The 16,225-nt window shown below is 34.8% G+C and overlaps 1 protein-coding gene across 3 annotated transcripts in view; it reads left to right on the top strand.

Annotated features, from left to right (window-relative positions):
* The window catches only part of LOC106881915 (uncharacterized), an 81,459-nt gene extending 66,335 nt beyond the window's left edge, over positions 1-15,124 (top strand). For all 3 annotated transcript variants that reach the window (XM_052967580.2, XM_014932436.3, XM_014932435.3), the window contains one exon: positions 6,582-15,124. In XM_052967580.2, coding sequence (XP_052823540.1) covers positions 6,582-7,052 — 471 coding nt within the window. In that variant the 3' untranslated portion in view covers positions 7,053-15,124. The remainder of the gene's footprint in view (positions 1-6,581) is intronic.
* The last annotated feature ends 1,101 nt before the right edge of the window (positions 15,125-16,225 follow it).

Below are 16,225 nucleotides of genomic sequence, written 5' to 3'. Positions count from 1 at the left end.
AAAATTGAAATTTTCAAGTAGCAAGTGGTTTAAATGTTTAAAAAAAATAGTGTTCAACTCTGAAAAGCAGCATAATCTGCTAATTGTATATCAATTTAGTAACCCATGGTGACACCATGTTGTTGTTGTTGTTGTTGTTGTTGTTGTAATAGGATCCTCTCAATCAGCTCTGCTAGATATGTGTAACACATCTGTAACACATGTAACATGCCTCCTGGGACCTTAATATAAACAATAGTGTCATTGATGATAGATTTCCTATAAGCCAATTGCAGTTCATTGCATTTTACAATGGTGGCTCTGATGAGAGGCAAATGTTTTTGTGCTACAGACATGGCATTTTTTTTATTGCACCAGTGCATCAGTAATTTTCTCCCTGTTCTACATATCTTTTTCCTAATATACACATGCAGGCATACATACATACCACTGTAGTGTATAAATTAAGGAGATGCAGTCTCTCCCAAAAAACCCTGTTCAGCCCCAAATGCACTTTCAGTTTCATGCTTATTATTAGAGCTACAGGATACGTACCAACCTGCCTGGACTGAACTGGGTTGTTTGGGAGAGAATGCATCTCCTTAAGTTATCCACAAGAAATGATCCTGATATTTAGAAGAATAATGATCAGCAAAATGTTTTTAAGGTTTAAAAGATGGCAAAGAAAAGATTTTTTTCCTTTGCAACTTTACTACTAAGTAGGTGCCTCATCAAAAATTATTTTAAATTGAAAAGAAAAAAGAAAAATATACATCATCATCATTTACCATCTGCTTTCTATGCTGGCATGGGTTGGAGGGTTTAACAGCAGCTGGCTTCTGTGTCTGTTTTGGCAGGATTTTTACAGCTGGAGGCCCTTCCTAACACCAACCACTCAGCATAGTAGACTTGGTGCTTTTTATGTAGCACAAGCACAGGCGAGGTCAGTTTGGCAAGGTTTTTACGAGTGGATGCCCTGCCAAATGCCAACCACTTTACAGTGTGGACTGGATGCTTTTTAAGTGGCACCTGTACTGACAGGGTCACCAAGTAACTTGCAAGATAAATGTCTTTTGAGGGGGGGAGGAGGCATTGGTGGAGATGATCTTGTATCAGATGATGAAAGGTTATAGTGAGACAGAGAGACAGAAACAGGTGTCTTGATGTAGAGGAAGTACAAGGTTACTCGGCTGGGGAGAGAGAGAGATCAGGAATGAGGACAGAAACAGGTGTGCTGCAGTAGAGGAAGTACATGGTCACCCAGCCTGAGGAAAGAGCAGGAGAAAGAGAGAGTGGGAGACAGTGGTAGTAAAGTGCCAGGCATACTCACAAGCAATGGGGATCAGAATATAATGGGATGGTTGAGTAAAAGAAGAGAGGAGTAGATGGTGGCAAATGCCAGGGCATATCTTTGAGGTACAGAGGTCATAATATAAGCGGCAGAGCATTGCTAAAGAAGCATGAGAAGAGAATAGAGGGAGGGGATTGCAGTGAGTGGTGGAAACCTGGGTATATAGAGTGGGATGGGGCTACTGGCTAGCTATGCTGCAGTGAGCAGGGCCATGAAGACAGGATTGGAAAGGGAGAGATAAGAATAGGGCATGAAAGAGATGTGAGGAAGAGAAGAGATGTAGTTTGGTTTGTTGGGGTAGGGTGTGTGGAAATTTTTCTTGTTACGGGTGGGTGGGATACGCAACACTTCTAGAACTCAGTTTTGCTGACATGGGCAGGTCTTCTCAAGAACCTCATACAACACCAGACATCTCAGTCTGTTGTCATTTCCTCTGTGAGGCCCAACACCCTGAGATCAGTCCTTACCATACATGCATATATACTTACAGACAACAAACGCAGACACATGCACAATCAGCTTCTATCACAACTTCTATCTACCAAATTGCATCAACAATGCACTGATGACACCAATTCTAAAGCAGAAGACACCTACTTAAGTGTCACTCAGTGAGATCGAACCTGCCATACCAAACTTGTTAACTTCATTTATTTATCATTTACTATTGGACACTGGGACACAGCTAAACCTGAAATTTAAATTTTCAGTTTATTTTGTCATTATTTTGTCAAATAGAAATAACAATGTTGTAGTGTTTTGGATCTTTTACTTTTTGTTGTTGTTGTTGTTGGCATGGGTGGTATCATCCTCCACAGCAGCAGCAGCACTATTTTATTAACCCCAAATCAGGGCTGATCAAAGACATTCCATCCATGACCAAATCCCTAATTTTCTTTTATACATTATGTCTACAGAACTACATTATTTACTTGAAAAAAAAAAAAAAAAGAGACACCTTGCATAAAGTGTTGAGAGGAAATTTAACTACTATTTCTAGCATCTTGACCAACCCCATATAGACACTCTAGCAGTTTACTAAATGCTTCTAACTGGTTTGCTATGCAGTTGCAGGTACTACATCACTTAAAATAGATTGAAGCCATCAGCTGTATTTTGCACACATCTAAAATGATTTTCCATTTAATCTTATTTTCATGATGATATCATTTATGATACACAGAGCAGCTTTATCAGGGATATTTATATATCAGGTTTCTTCAATTTGGTTTCATGTCTATCCGCACCTATGGTCGTTAATGTTGGGTTGTGACCAATTTCAATTGCACACACCAGCATCTGAAATACAAAGGAATTCTGGAGTAGCATTAATCAGCCGAGGTATGTAGCTCAGAGATCAAGGGATCTGTCCAGGCCAAGCTACCACTTTTCTTCATTGAGAGGTCATAGTTCTGGTACTACACACATATGATCAGAATGTTGCAGGAAAGGATCACATGACAAATTCTTCAAGCCAGGCCAATCTTCAGGAGATCCAGAGATAAACCAAGAACAGTTGGTTGCTCTTGGGAATTTGAATAGGATCTTATGGAGGAGATCGCTGAGGACTCTATCCTCATCATCCTTCCAGGAATATTGGTGGAGAAAATGGAAGATGGAAATTTCTTGAACAGTATTCTAGTTGGTTACAGATCTCCAACGCACCATCCACTGGTTCACACACAATAGCAAGGGTTTGAGGAGTTTTTTCAAGGGGTTTTTATCTGCAATCTTTACATTTTTTGCTGATATATACTGTTACAAGATATATCCATATCTTTGGGCTTCTGTACAGTTTCCATGTGCTGAGTTCCTTTCATAAACCATGAGTCAGCCTGAGGCTATAGAAAATGGCACTTGAGGTGCTACATCATGGTATTGAACCTGAAACTACATCATTTGTGAACTATGCTCTCCTACATACTAAGATTTATTTAATCCCATCCTCTTCTTCCTCCTCCAACGTCCATTTACCATGACCATATGGTTGGACGTTTTGACAAGATCCAGCAAGAAAAACAGAGCTGTGTTGTGCTCCAATTGTCTGTTTTGGCATCATTTCTGCAGCTGGATGCCCTTCCTAATGCCAACCACTTTACAGAGTGGACTGAATACCTTTTTCTTGCCACCAGCACTGATGAGGTGGTGACCAAGTAATTTGCAAAACAGGAAAAGGAAGAGGGGAAAAAAAGAGGGGGGGAGCTCCTTCCACTAAGTGGTGGGGGGAGTATTTGAAAAGGGGACAAGGTGACTTTATAGAAAGAACAAGCACAAGTATTTGGCTGTAGAAAATTGGCCTGGAAATTCTATATGGGTGGGTGGGAATTAGCTGGGAAAAAAGTAGATATTAATGGTGGGCTGCCAGAGCAAACCCTCACAGAGCAGGAGAGGTTATGGACAGTGGATTAGGAGTGGGAGGGGACATGGTAAAATATTAAAGTAAATGATGTAAAAAAAGACACTCTTGGAGTTATTTTCTTATTTCTTCTTTATTGTATCAGTTTCAGAATTTCTTGCTTCTTCTGATGATGGTGGTGGTGGTGGTGGTGGGGAGGAGACATGATTGTGTGATATTCATGCCTTTCTCAAGGTTATTAGAACGTGGGAAAAGAGAATGTCTTAAGCCAAGGATCTCCAAAGTGGTCGATATCGACCCCTGGGGGGAGGGGGGTCGATGTGACTATTCAAGGGGTTAATAAATGCACATCTACTTAATTATTATTATTATTATTTATTTATTTTCTTGTACATGCCTGGAAGTCGATGAGGGGTCAAAGATTCCATGAAGCAGGTCGATGGTCTAAAATGTTTGGGGACCCCTGTCTGAAGCCATGCATTAAGCCCAACCTCTTAAACACAAACCTGATCATCCCATACATGGTTTTATCTCTTTGCTTTATGATGTTTGCTCTTTTTTTAGTAATTAATCATTAATGCCATTGATGTTAATTAGGATTGTCAGATTTAGCAGTGTAATAGAGAGTTACCTCCTTTGACTATGGGAGTCCAAATACCTCAGAAATTAACTTTACCTTTCGACCTTTCAAAATTGATAAAATAAAATACCAGTCAACTACTAGGGTTGGTACTTCCCAGAGAAATTTGAGGCTTTGTATTTATGTTAGAAATTGATATTTAAATACACCCCTGTTTGTTCTGAGTTCAACTTTACTGAGTTCAACAATCTTTCTTCCAAGGGTTGATAGAATGAAGTATCCAACCAATTCTAGAGATCAATATAATAATTTATATCGTGTGGTCTTGTGTGAATATTAGACATCAGTATTCAGTTATATGCCAATGTTAATGACTATTCCTGTTCTCAATTCAAACCCCATTGCAGTTAACAGTAAATACCTGTGAAATTGGTTAATGCCATAATAAACACTATTTGATTAGAGAAATTGTACCTGCCATCCCGTGCAGCTGTTGTTATTGATTTCAAACATTCAGCACAAGGTCACACATTTTGGTGAGGGACTATAGTTGATTAAATCAACACCAGAAGGCATGAAAGGTAAAACCAACTCTGGCTGGATTTAAACTTGGGATCTAAATAACATTTTGGTCAACACTCTGCCATTTCTGACAATCCCCCTGTCTTTTTTTTTTTTTTTTTTAATAATATAAATATTTGTAACAGATTTGTTTTTATGTAAGAACTAAGCCGGAAATTTTTAGGTAAGTATGAAGGAGGTGGGGATAAGATGTTGTGATGTTCAGACCTTTCTTGATGGCATTTTAAATAACTTGGAACACTACGAACTGGAGAAATTTGCAACTTTCACCACAGGTTGGGTTCGTCGAGAACTTCTGCATCATGGTACCTACCTCTGTAATAATAATAGTAATAATAATAATAATAATAATAATAATAATAATAATGAGTATGTTGATGACAATAAACATTATTATAATGTTAATAATTAAAATTATTATAATTATAATAATAAATTCAAAGTTTTTTGTATTTAACAAATTGTAAATTTTTTTTTAGTTGTTCACATTTTATAAATAAATATTTTGATGATTGTTCTAATTAATTATATTTTTTCATTCTGTAATTAATATTGTAATATCATATATTTGTTGTTAATGTGAACTCTGCAGAGATTTCAATTGTTCAAACAAATGTCTTAGTTTATCACAAAACACACTTAAGAAAACACTTAATTTGTTTTATTTACATCATGTTAAAAATATTTTGCAAAATTTTCCATATTTCATCCAAGAATTTATAATTTATATGATTTTTTTTTTTTTTGCTGTTATATTTTCAACAATTTCACAGCAATTTACTTCCAACATCCACAAATATTGATTTTTTTTTTCTATTAAATATCAAAATTATATCAAAAAGTTTTTTTATAAAATACTTTGAAAATATTTTATTATTTTTGGAATTTTTTCATATTTCGTCTCAAAGTTTTGTAGAATTGCTTCAGCTAGCTTCCAGTAACAGTGTACAGCTAATTGACAAGCACAGCCATGTTTGGTCCAGACTAATTTGTCAGCTTAAAAACTACAAAATTGATGGCCTGAAAGAAAGTTAACAATTTGTCTGGGTCACTGTAACATCACAACTTGTTATTATATTTATGTTATCATGTTTTTATTCTTGGCACAGCTCTTAGGCTATTAAACCAGTACTCTTAAATATGTCTGTCTCTAGTCAATGAAATAGCTACGTTAGCAGCAAGAATGAAATAAAGCTCTGCCTCATGATGCATTTTCTTCTCTTCTTCTTGTCTATATTTAATTCTTGGCATGCTAAAAGGAAATCCGTTAAAAAAAACAAAAAATCTTTCAAACAGATTACAATCCTACAAGAATTTATTGTTCTGATAATAAACAACTTTCTTTCCTTCTTCCTTACTTTCTCTCTCCTTCTTTCTCTCCTTCCCTCTTTCTCTCTTTCTTTCATTTATTCACTTGACAATGGAATATTGCCACTTTTATCTCATTTCATCAAATCCATGACAATAAAAAACATTTGACTTACTTTCCAACTCAAGGTACGTCTGTGTCTATGTATGTGAGTGCATGAAGCTATTCTGTACACATAAGTATTTGTGTACATACTTGTACACATTAGATGTATGTATAAATTCCCTGCTCAAAGATATCAGACATGTTCTTAAAAGACATTTTAGTCATGCACACATACATTGATATATCTGCAGGGAGTTCACCAGCAATGGAAGTTTGTCACTGCTACAAAGTGTTGTGAAATGTCATTCTTTATTTTTAGCTCAGACAGTGGTGTACTCAAATGGACAATGGCCACATTCCTGCAGGTCTCCAAGATATGTTCCTCGCTCAATCTTCAACGTCAAAGTCAAATACTTCAGAATACACACCTGTCAACAGTAACTTACAGACTCCAAAGACTGTGCCTTGTGTTTCGGGGCCACCAAATAAGAATATACCTCCCCTAAACCACACTGTGTCTATACCTGAAGAGTTTCAGATTTCCCAAATGGTAATGCCCCACGAAGAGGTTAATTATATTAAAACAGAGAACTACCACGAAATGCAGTATCCACCTGTAACATTTGCCAGCTCTAACTGCCTTATGTCACCCATTCCATGTACACCGGAGTTTTGTACCAGCAGCTTCAACCAGCCTTATAACAAACATATGTACTGTAACCAGCCAATGTATTTCCCTGTTCAGAATTTCAAATACCCTGCATTGCTTCCTACGCATTTGGAACAATAAGTTTTACAAAAGTTTACTATTACAAATACTCAGAGTTATTATGAATGAAGTGAACTTTAAAGTTTTGTGCCTTTATATGTATACATACATACAAAGTATGTATGTATCTGTACTTTGTTACATATATATATATATATGTGTATATATATATATATATATACATGCATACGTATGTAAAGATTTTATATACTTGAAAAAGGAATGGAAAAAATCTAAAACCTGTGTAAACCAAATTTTGTGAAATTCTATTTATTTCCTCAACATGTTTCATATTCTTTTATACAATATTTATTCATTGCAAAATAATTATTTTTCATTTTTTTTTTTAACAAAACAATAACATTTCAACAAAACAAAAAAAGCTTTAATTTTCGTTTTCATAAAATGGTGTCAAAAGAAGACGGATATAGTTGAATAGCACAGATCTTGTTATTCAAAATCACAGACACTGGAAATTTTGGAAGATCTGTCATAAGAATTTGACTGGCATTTCATAACGAACTCTTGAAGTAATCATTGTATCTTCAAAAAAAAAAAAAAGACTTGGATATTTAAAATTTTTTTTTGTATTTATTATTTTTTTTTTCAATCTCCAGAGTTGAACTGAATCATAATAGACCCTTTTAATTCCGATGAAGCCAATCCTTGAGTTATTTTGAAAATAATCTCCAATTAATATAAAGAAGTCTCTAAATTCTTGTACAGGCTTCAGCAATTATATTCTAGACTATCAAACTTCCCAGTGAAGCTTAATTCTCTGTGGATCAAGGTAGTTCCATGGGTAGGTTACCCACACCACCTCTTCTATCTGTAATGGAAACAGACCCCTAAAATTCACTCCTTATTTTCCCACATATTTTTCTTTTTGTCTCTTAAAGAACAAAGCATATCCCAAAAGACTAAGGCTGCATCAGAAACATCCTTTAGGTGTTGGTCACTGACAGACTTTCAGACTTTGAAGTAGAATTTTTTTAATAGAATCACAAGAAAAAGAAGAATTTCAATTCCCTATTCTGTTTAATATAATCCCTGACCTGCAGCCTTTTAGCATTGGTAACCAGTGTTACTAGGGCTTCCACAGTTCTCTCAGAAGACTTCTTGTTCAGCTGAGAATTCTTTCTGTTTTTTGATGTTTTAAATAAAGATCCTGATGAGACGGAATTCTTCAAAGAATGGCAGTTCCCAGCATTTTATTAAGTTTTAATAATTACAGATACAAGCAGAGTCCTTGCTTGTGTATCTGAGATTGCCAGCTGATTGGTTGAGTCTAGGATCGCAAGTAGATTACTTGAATTAAATTTGAGGCAACTACTAGATAGATTGCTTGCATCTGCAATTGCTAGCAGATTGATTACATCAGCAAATGCTAGCAGATTGCTTGCATCATCAATTGCTAGCAGATTGCTTGCATCAGCAATTGCTAGCAGATTGCTTGCATCAGCAATTGCTAGCAGATTGCTTGCATCTGCAATTGGTACCAGATTGCTTGCATCAGCAATTGCAACCAGATTGCTTGCATCAGCAATTGCAACCAGATTGCTTGATTCAGAACACCCCACCCAACAAAAGAAAGTTTTTAAAAAATTTCATAGCTAATTTCTTTTTTAAACTTTAATGTTATTTTCAAATATCAAATAAATTATAATTTGCAGTAAGTTTTAAAAATTAATAACAATTGCTAAGAGAGCAACAAATAATTTTTTTTCTTTTTAAATCTCAATTTTAAATTATTCAAATAAAAAGGCAACATTATTGGACATAAGTTTCTTAATTTTGCCTTTCAGTTTGCTAGCTTATAATGCATTTTCTTTTGTATAAAACAGCACAATTATTATTAGTGGTAATTTAGGATGGAAGAATTTTGTAGAAACCATCCCCAATCCACGTAAACTTGGGTAACAAACTAACCCAAAATCTAAGCATTTCAGTCATTTATTTTTGTAAACCCTGAGTCAGTCGCTACTCCATTACCAAATTATATTCCACCTCCTTCAACACAGACTACAAAACAAACTAAAATGTGATATTTCTTAAGTTTTTAAACTTAAAAGTTATTGTTAATTAAATTTCTATTTTATTTTTTTTATTTAATTTTTTTTCTTCCAAAACAAAACATTGATGTCTTGATTAAAGACATCAAATGGGGCACTTGCAAAAAAAAAAAAGAAAACTGAATTTAATTAAAAAAAAAAAGACTTTTGTAAAAAAAAAAAAAGTAATGAAAAGCAGAAATTTTTTAAAAAATTATTGAATGTATAAAATAATATTTAATATTGGTAAAATATTTAATATAAATGATTATCTTAAAAAAATGTAAAAATATATATCGTACAAATATTTTTATTTTCTCTTGTGTATATCAGAAGTACCATTGTCTACACACACACCACAACACACACACACACACAACACAACACACACTACACAACACACACACACGCACATATATATATCAGGCACATATTTACATATACATACATGCAACAGCACACACACATATATACATATACATACACACACATCTGAAATTACTTACACTCATTCATACTTCCTGATACACACACATACACATATATAAACTAATGTAACAAATACCTCTTTGACTGGTGATGATGGTGAGGAGGAGGAGGAGGAGAAGGTTGAGAAGAAAAAATAACCACCATCACAATGATGATGGTGATATTTATTTTCTAATTAATTTTTTTTTTTATCAGTTCCTCAAAACGAAATGATTTTGTCCTGTTTTCATAGGAAATGTTAATTTTATGTGTGTAGCAGGTGTGGATGTGTGGTTAAGGAGTGTGCTTTACAACCATGCAGTTTTGAGTTCAGTCCCACTGTGCAGCACCTCTGGCAAATGTTTTCTACTATAGCACTGGGCCAACCAATGCATCATGAGTGGAAGCCTGTCGTGTGTGTGTGTTTATCCTACCCACCCATCACTTGTGTTGGGTTTCTTTACATCCCTATAACTTAGCAGTTTGGCAAAACAGTCACTGATAAAATAAGTATCAGACTAAAAGAAAATATTATGTTTGATTTGTTTGACTAAAACCTTTTGGAGCAATGCACCAGCATGGCCACAGTCCAGTGACTGAAATGAGTAAGAGAGATGACAGCAAAGTTTTCAGGGTGTATTTACGTGTATGCTTGAGAGAGGAAAGAGAGAGGGTTTGATTGTGTGTTCAATGTAAAATATATATATATATATATATATATATATATATAGGAAGCATGACTTATTTAAATGTTATTAAAATCATTTTTTATTAATTTCTTTCATTTTTGCAATTATTTACTGATTTTTAAAAATTGTTCTTTTGTTAACCCTTCCAAGTTACCTTTTCAATTACTCAAAACTCTGCCATGGGGCCCTAAACAACGTCCAACGCATTTCTTTTTTCTTTTTGTATTTCCACCAAAGACGCTACACAAACACTGCACAAGCATGGTCATTTGGTTAAGAAGTTTGCTTCACAATAATGTGGTTTTAGGTTCGGGGTCAATAAAATAAGTAGAAGTTGAAAACTGGGGGTCAATGTAATTAACTTACCCCCTCCCCCAAAGCACTAACCTTTTGCCAAAATTTGAAACCGTTATTATTATTATTATTATTAAGGTGGTGAGCTGGCAGAGTTGTTAGCACGCCAGGCAAACTGCTTAATGGTATTTCATCTGTCCTGACATTCTGAGTTCATATTCCACCGAGGTCAACTTTGCCTTTCATCCTTTCGGGGTTGGTAAAATAAGTACCAGTTAAACAATGGGGGTCAATGTAATCGACTTACCTCCTACCCCAAAATTTCAGGCCTTGTGCCTTTAGGAGAAAGGAATATTATTATTTGGGTGAGAGATGGATAGAATCATCAACATGGTAGACAAAATGCTTAGCGTGATTTCATCCATTTATTTTATGTTCTGAGTTCAGATTCTGTTGATGGCAACTTTGCCTGTCATCCTTTTGAGGTTAATGATATAAAAATATCAGTCAAGAGTAAGATCCAATGTAATCGATTTGCCCCTCCCCTCAAATTTGTTAGCTTTATGCCAAAATTAAAGCGACAAGCTGCTAGACTTGTTTCTTCATCGGACAAAATGCTTAGCAGGATTTCTTTAGTTTTTGCATTCTGAGTTCAAATTCTGCCAAAGTTGACTTTGCATTTCTTCCTTTCATGAATCAATAAAGTATTGGTCAAGCACAAGAACTATCCCCTTCCTTCCAAAATTTCAGGCTTTGTGCCTATAGTAGAAAGGATGATTATTATTATTATTATTATTATTATTATTATTATTATTATTATTATTATTATTCCTATTAGGGTAGAGAATATTAGGCATTTAAATAGTGAGCAATAAAACTGTCTCAATCTTCTTTGTATCATCACCCTGTTCTCTAATTTTCATTGTTCCAGGGACAATAAAATAAAGTACCAGTTAAAGGACAGAGATGTTTATAACCAAGTAACTCATACACACACACACACCTCCTTCAATTCTCCTCTCTCTCCAGAATGTGTAGCCTTGCACTTGTCTTAGAAATGGCAATTTTCTGCTGCTGCTATTATTATTATTATTATTATTATTATTATTATTAAGACAGCAAGCTGGTAGAATCATTACCACACCGGGTAAAATGCTCAGCAGTATTTTGCCCATCTACGTTCTGAGTTCAAATTCTGCCAAAGTCGACTTTGCCTTTCATCCTTTCGGAGTCAGTAAATTAAGTACCAGTGAAATACTGGGGTTAATGTAATCACCTAGTCCCCTCCCGCAAAATTTTAGGCCTTGTGCCTTTAGTAGAAAGGATTTTTATCTGCGTTTGTTATGGAAGTTAAAGTTATTAAACTTTCTTTCTGTTTTTAGTCTGACAATGAAACATTGTTTAGTTTCACAATGAAATCTCTGTTTCATTTTCACAATAAAATGAAACATAATTCCCATCATACTTCTTCCTCCTCCACCTCTTCCTCTTGTTTTTGTTTTTTTGTATTTATTAAGTTTAATCTTCCACACCAATACATCCATGTATATATATTAACTGATATATATATATATATATATATATATATATATATATATATATATATATATATATATATATACATACACACATGCATCTAAAACATACTGAGGGCGATTTCACTATAAGGACGAGATTAAAGTTGTTTGCGATCAACTGAATTATCTGCTCTTGAATTAATGTGTAAGTGGCTGAGTATTCCACAGACACGTGTACCCTTAATGAAATTCTCTGGCAGAATCAGTTTGAGACAGTACTTTGGGATCATAAGTACAATCCACTCGACAGGCTTCCATACAGTTTCCATTTACCCCATTTCACTTACAAGGTAAGGAGTGACCCATGACTGTAGAAACCTTTTATTCAAGATGAGCCACAAAGGGATCAAACTTCTTAACCATTCAGACATAATCCACTCCTTATTTGTTTCTCTGTGTGTATATATATGTGTGTGTGTGCGTTAGTGTATATAGTATTTGTTTATGTCCCTTAACTTAGCAATATATATCTGTGTGTGTGGATTGTGATGACTATGTATATGTCATTATCCGTTTTATGTCCATTCAGCTATGCTGGCATGGCTGAATGGACAGTCCTAGTCAAATCAATTCTCATTCAGAGTTCTGACCCTCACTGACCAATTGAAAAAACACATCTCACTCAGAGGTTCCAGTTTGGTTTCTGCAACTAAATATCCCTTCTTATACTAACCTATTTACAAGGTGTGCTAAGTGCATTTTTTCTAGGCATCAGTGTCAATGAAGTCCTCTTCTAATTTGAAAATCCCCCATGACTTTGAGAGTGAAAGTAAAAACAAAGTGATAAGGACATATGTTGAGCTAAAGGTGAGGTGTTAAGACAAGGTGTTAGCTGGTATTTCCCTACAACACCTTCATGCTATTCTCCAAGAATTTGGTTGCATCAGTCTTCAGCAGACTTTTGCAGTTGTGGCTTCTCCAATTACTAAGAAATTCCATTGGAAAAATCAATTCAGTTTAATTCTTGGCATGAAACCATGGCAAGGAAGTAACTGGAGACACATAAAAATATGCTATGTTCTATGAAAATCTCTGTGGTGTATATTGAGTATTTTTGTGTCTGATGCGGAGAAAACCCTCTGACCATAGTCTTTTACTCATAAGAGAGGAATCTGAGATGTCCAAAGAATAGCCAGATGGTTAGTCCTCTCTTGTGTTATATTATTGTATGTATGCATAAGAGTCAATGATATAACCAAAAATGAATTATGAAACAGCTGTAACCATATAGAATTAAATCTTACTTTGCTTCTCACCTCTCCTGGATTTTAATGACCATATATATATATATGATTGTGTAAGAAGCTTGCTTTCAAACCACATGGTTCCAGGTTCAGCCCCAGTGTGTGACACCTTGGGCAAGTGTCTTTTACTGTAGCTCCAGGCTGACTTATGCTTTGTGAGTGGATTTGGTACGCAGAAGCTGAAAGAAGACCATCATGTTTATATATATATATAATATGTGTGTGTCTGTGTTTGTCCTCCACCACTGCTTGACAACCGGTGTTGGTGTGTTTACATCCCCATAACTTAACAACTCGACAAAAGAGACTGATAGAATAAATACAAAGCTTAAAGAAGAAAACAATTACTGGGGTCAATTTATTTGACTAAATCTTTCTTCAAAACAGTGCCCCAGCATGGCCACAGTGTAAAAGAAGAAAAGATACATGCATACATGCACTTATATATATACATACACACATACACAAACATAGTAGGTGCGGACATGGTCGTTTGCTTCAAAAATTCTCTTTGCAATCATATGGTTTTGTGTTTCAGTCTCACTACAAGACACCTTAGGGGAGTGCCTTCTACTATAGCCACAGATCATGAGATGGAATTTGGTGTCCAGAAACTGCAGGGAGTCTGTTGTATGTGTGTGTGTGTGTGTGTGTATACAGTTTTATATCGCACACTTGTCCCTACTTGAGTGAAGTAGCATTGGTGCTGACATTCCCTCTTGTCCTTGTGTCATGTCATCTGTACTTTTGAAAACATCTGGGATTAAGAAATGTCTGTGTGTATGAATGTATGTATATATAGGTGTATGTGTGTGTGTGTGTGTGTATATATATATATATATATATATATATATAAAGAATATGAGCAGTTTAGTTCAGTTGTGATCTAAACGAATAGGTACGCTGAATAAGTGCTATAGTTGGTCAACCATTAGGTTCCAAGATCACAGCCAAAGCTGGATCTCGGGATCCATATAAGGATTTCGTTATAGTAATTATATATCATATTAGAGGAAAAATCAAAAACCAAGGCAGAACAAGTATCTCAAGTCATTTAGAATAATCTAATTCACCTTACCCTAATGAAATTATTCTAAATGACTTGAGATACTCGTTCTGCCTTCGTTTTTTATTTTTCCTATAATATATATATATATATGTATGTAAACATAAAATCCATAATCATTAGTCTAACAAAATATAATTTGTTCCCAAAGAGCCAAAGAGGGCATCCAAATTTTAAAATAGTTTCTCCTGCAAAATACTATGTCCAGTATCAAGGATTGAATGGAAACCAATGGTTTTAATGTGATATAAGCATAAGCCATATAAACGTGTGTATGTGTGTGTGTGTCTATACATGTACACACACACACACACACACAAGTGTGGATATTGGCAAGGAATTGCTGATAAGTCTTTTCATTGTAAAAAATACTTTGTGAAATATGTCATGAAGATCTGTCCATTTATAGCAAGGAGGAGAGATATTGATAAAATAAGTCCTTTTGTGACTGCAGTGGAAAAAAATAAAGCTATAAAAACTGAATAAAATTTAAAATATATATTGCATTGTACACACACACACTTTTCATTATACACACAGAAATATAATGACAGATATATATGTATATATATATATATTTACACCCATATATTTGTACATAGCACATACACTTGAACACATAATTTTATATAAACACACACTTGGATACATATATTTGTTGTATCAATTTTGTAAATAAATAAATAAATCTATTTTGCTTCTAATCTGACCTTTGTTGGTTTTTGACAACTGACCTCTGATGTCATCTGTTACTATCAACAACAAACTGGTTCATTTTCTTGAATGTGATAGCCCCCCCCCCCCCTCTACCAAAATGCAGTAACTACCTCCAAACCATTGTACATATTCTTGATAGCAGAAGTTTCAGAAGAAATTTCTTGAAAACAAAACAAAATTTTTAAAAAAAATAAATAAACAAAAAAAATTAATAAAATATAAAGAATGAATGCAAAAGAAAAACAAACCTAGAATAAGCAACAAAATTATTGCAATAAACACAAAGAAATATAAATCTACCAGTAAAATTCTGAAAGATGGAAGTATCATTTATAAATTTATAATAAAATAAATTTTAATTTTTTTTTTTTTTTTCTAATGAAATAAAATGTTTTTAATAAAAAATATTGTCATAATTTTATGACATTTGATTTCATTAATTTGAGAAGGAATCAAAGCAATGTCCATAGTTTTTTTTTTTTTTTTTTTTGAATGTTTTGTTGAGTTAGGGAGAGAAATATGGCTTGGTACAACTGAGATTTTCTTTGAGCTTCTGCCCCCAACTCTCATACAATCCAGCCTAAACTTACTGATGTTTTATCCAATCACTCCACATGTCCACACTAAATCCTTTATCTACCCTCATCACCATCATAATTGTTTAATGTCCATTTTTTTCCCTGCTGGCATGGGGCAAATGGTTTGACAGGAACCAGCAAGCAGAGTGTTGCACCAGGTTCCAATTGTCAGCTTTGGTATGGTCTCTATGGCTGGATGCCCTTCCTTAATGCCAGCCATTTTACAGGGTGTACCAGATGCTTTTTACGTGGCACTGGCACAGGTGCTTTTCACAAGGCACTGTGGCCATGCCTCACCCTTCACACAAACACACACATTACCTGACCTCGGTCAAAACTGCCTCATCTTCCCAACCCCTGCTGCAGGCCCCCTCATCTGCCTGTCTGCACACTCTCCATGCCCTCTTCTTCTTCGTCACCCCACTCCCAGCCTATCCAATTTCCCTTATATAGTATCACTCACTAAATCCTCCTTTCCTTTGTTGTAGTCTTCCTATTGTTAACCCCTCA

This window comes from Octopus bimaculoides, chromosome 4, assembly GCF_046866305.1.
Source record: "Octopus bimaculoides isolate indiv1 chromosome 4, ASM4686630v1, whole genome shotgun sequence".
Lineage (NCBI taxonomy): Eukaryota > Metazoa > Mollusca > Cephalopoda > Octopoda > Octopodidae > Octopus > Octopus bimaculoides.
The sequence above is the reverse complement of the archived record's forward strand: the minus strand, read 5'-3'. Positions and strand labels throughout refer to the sequence as shown.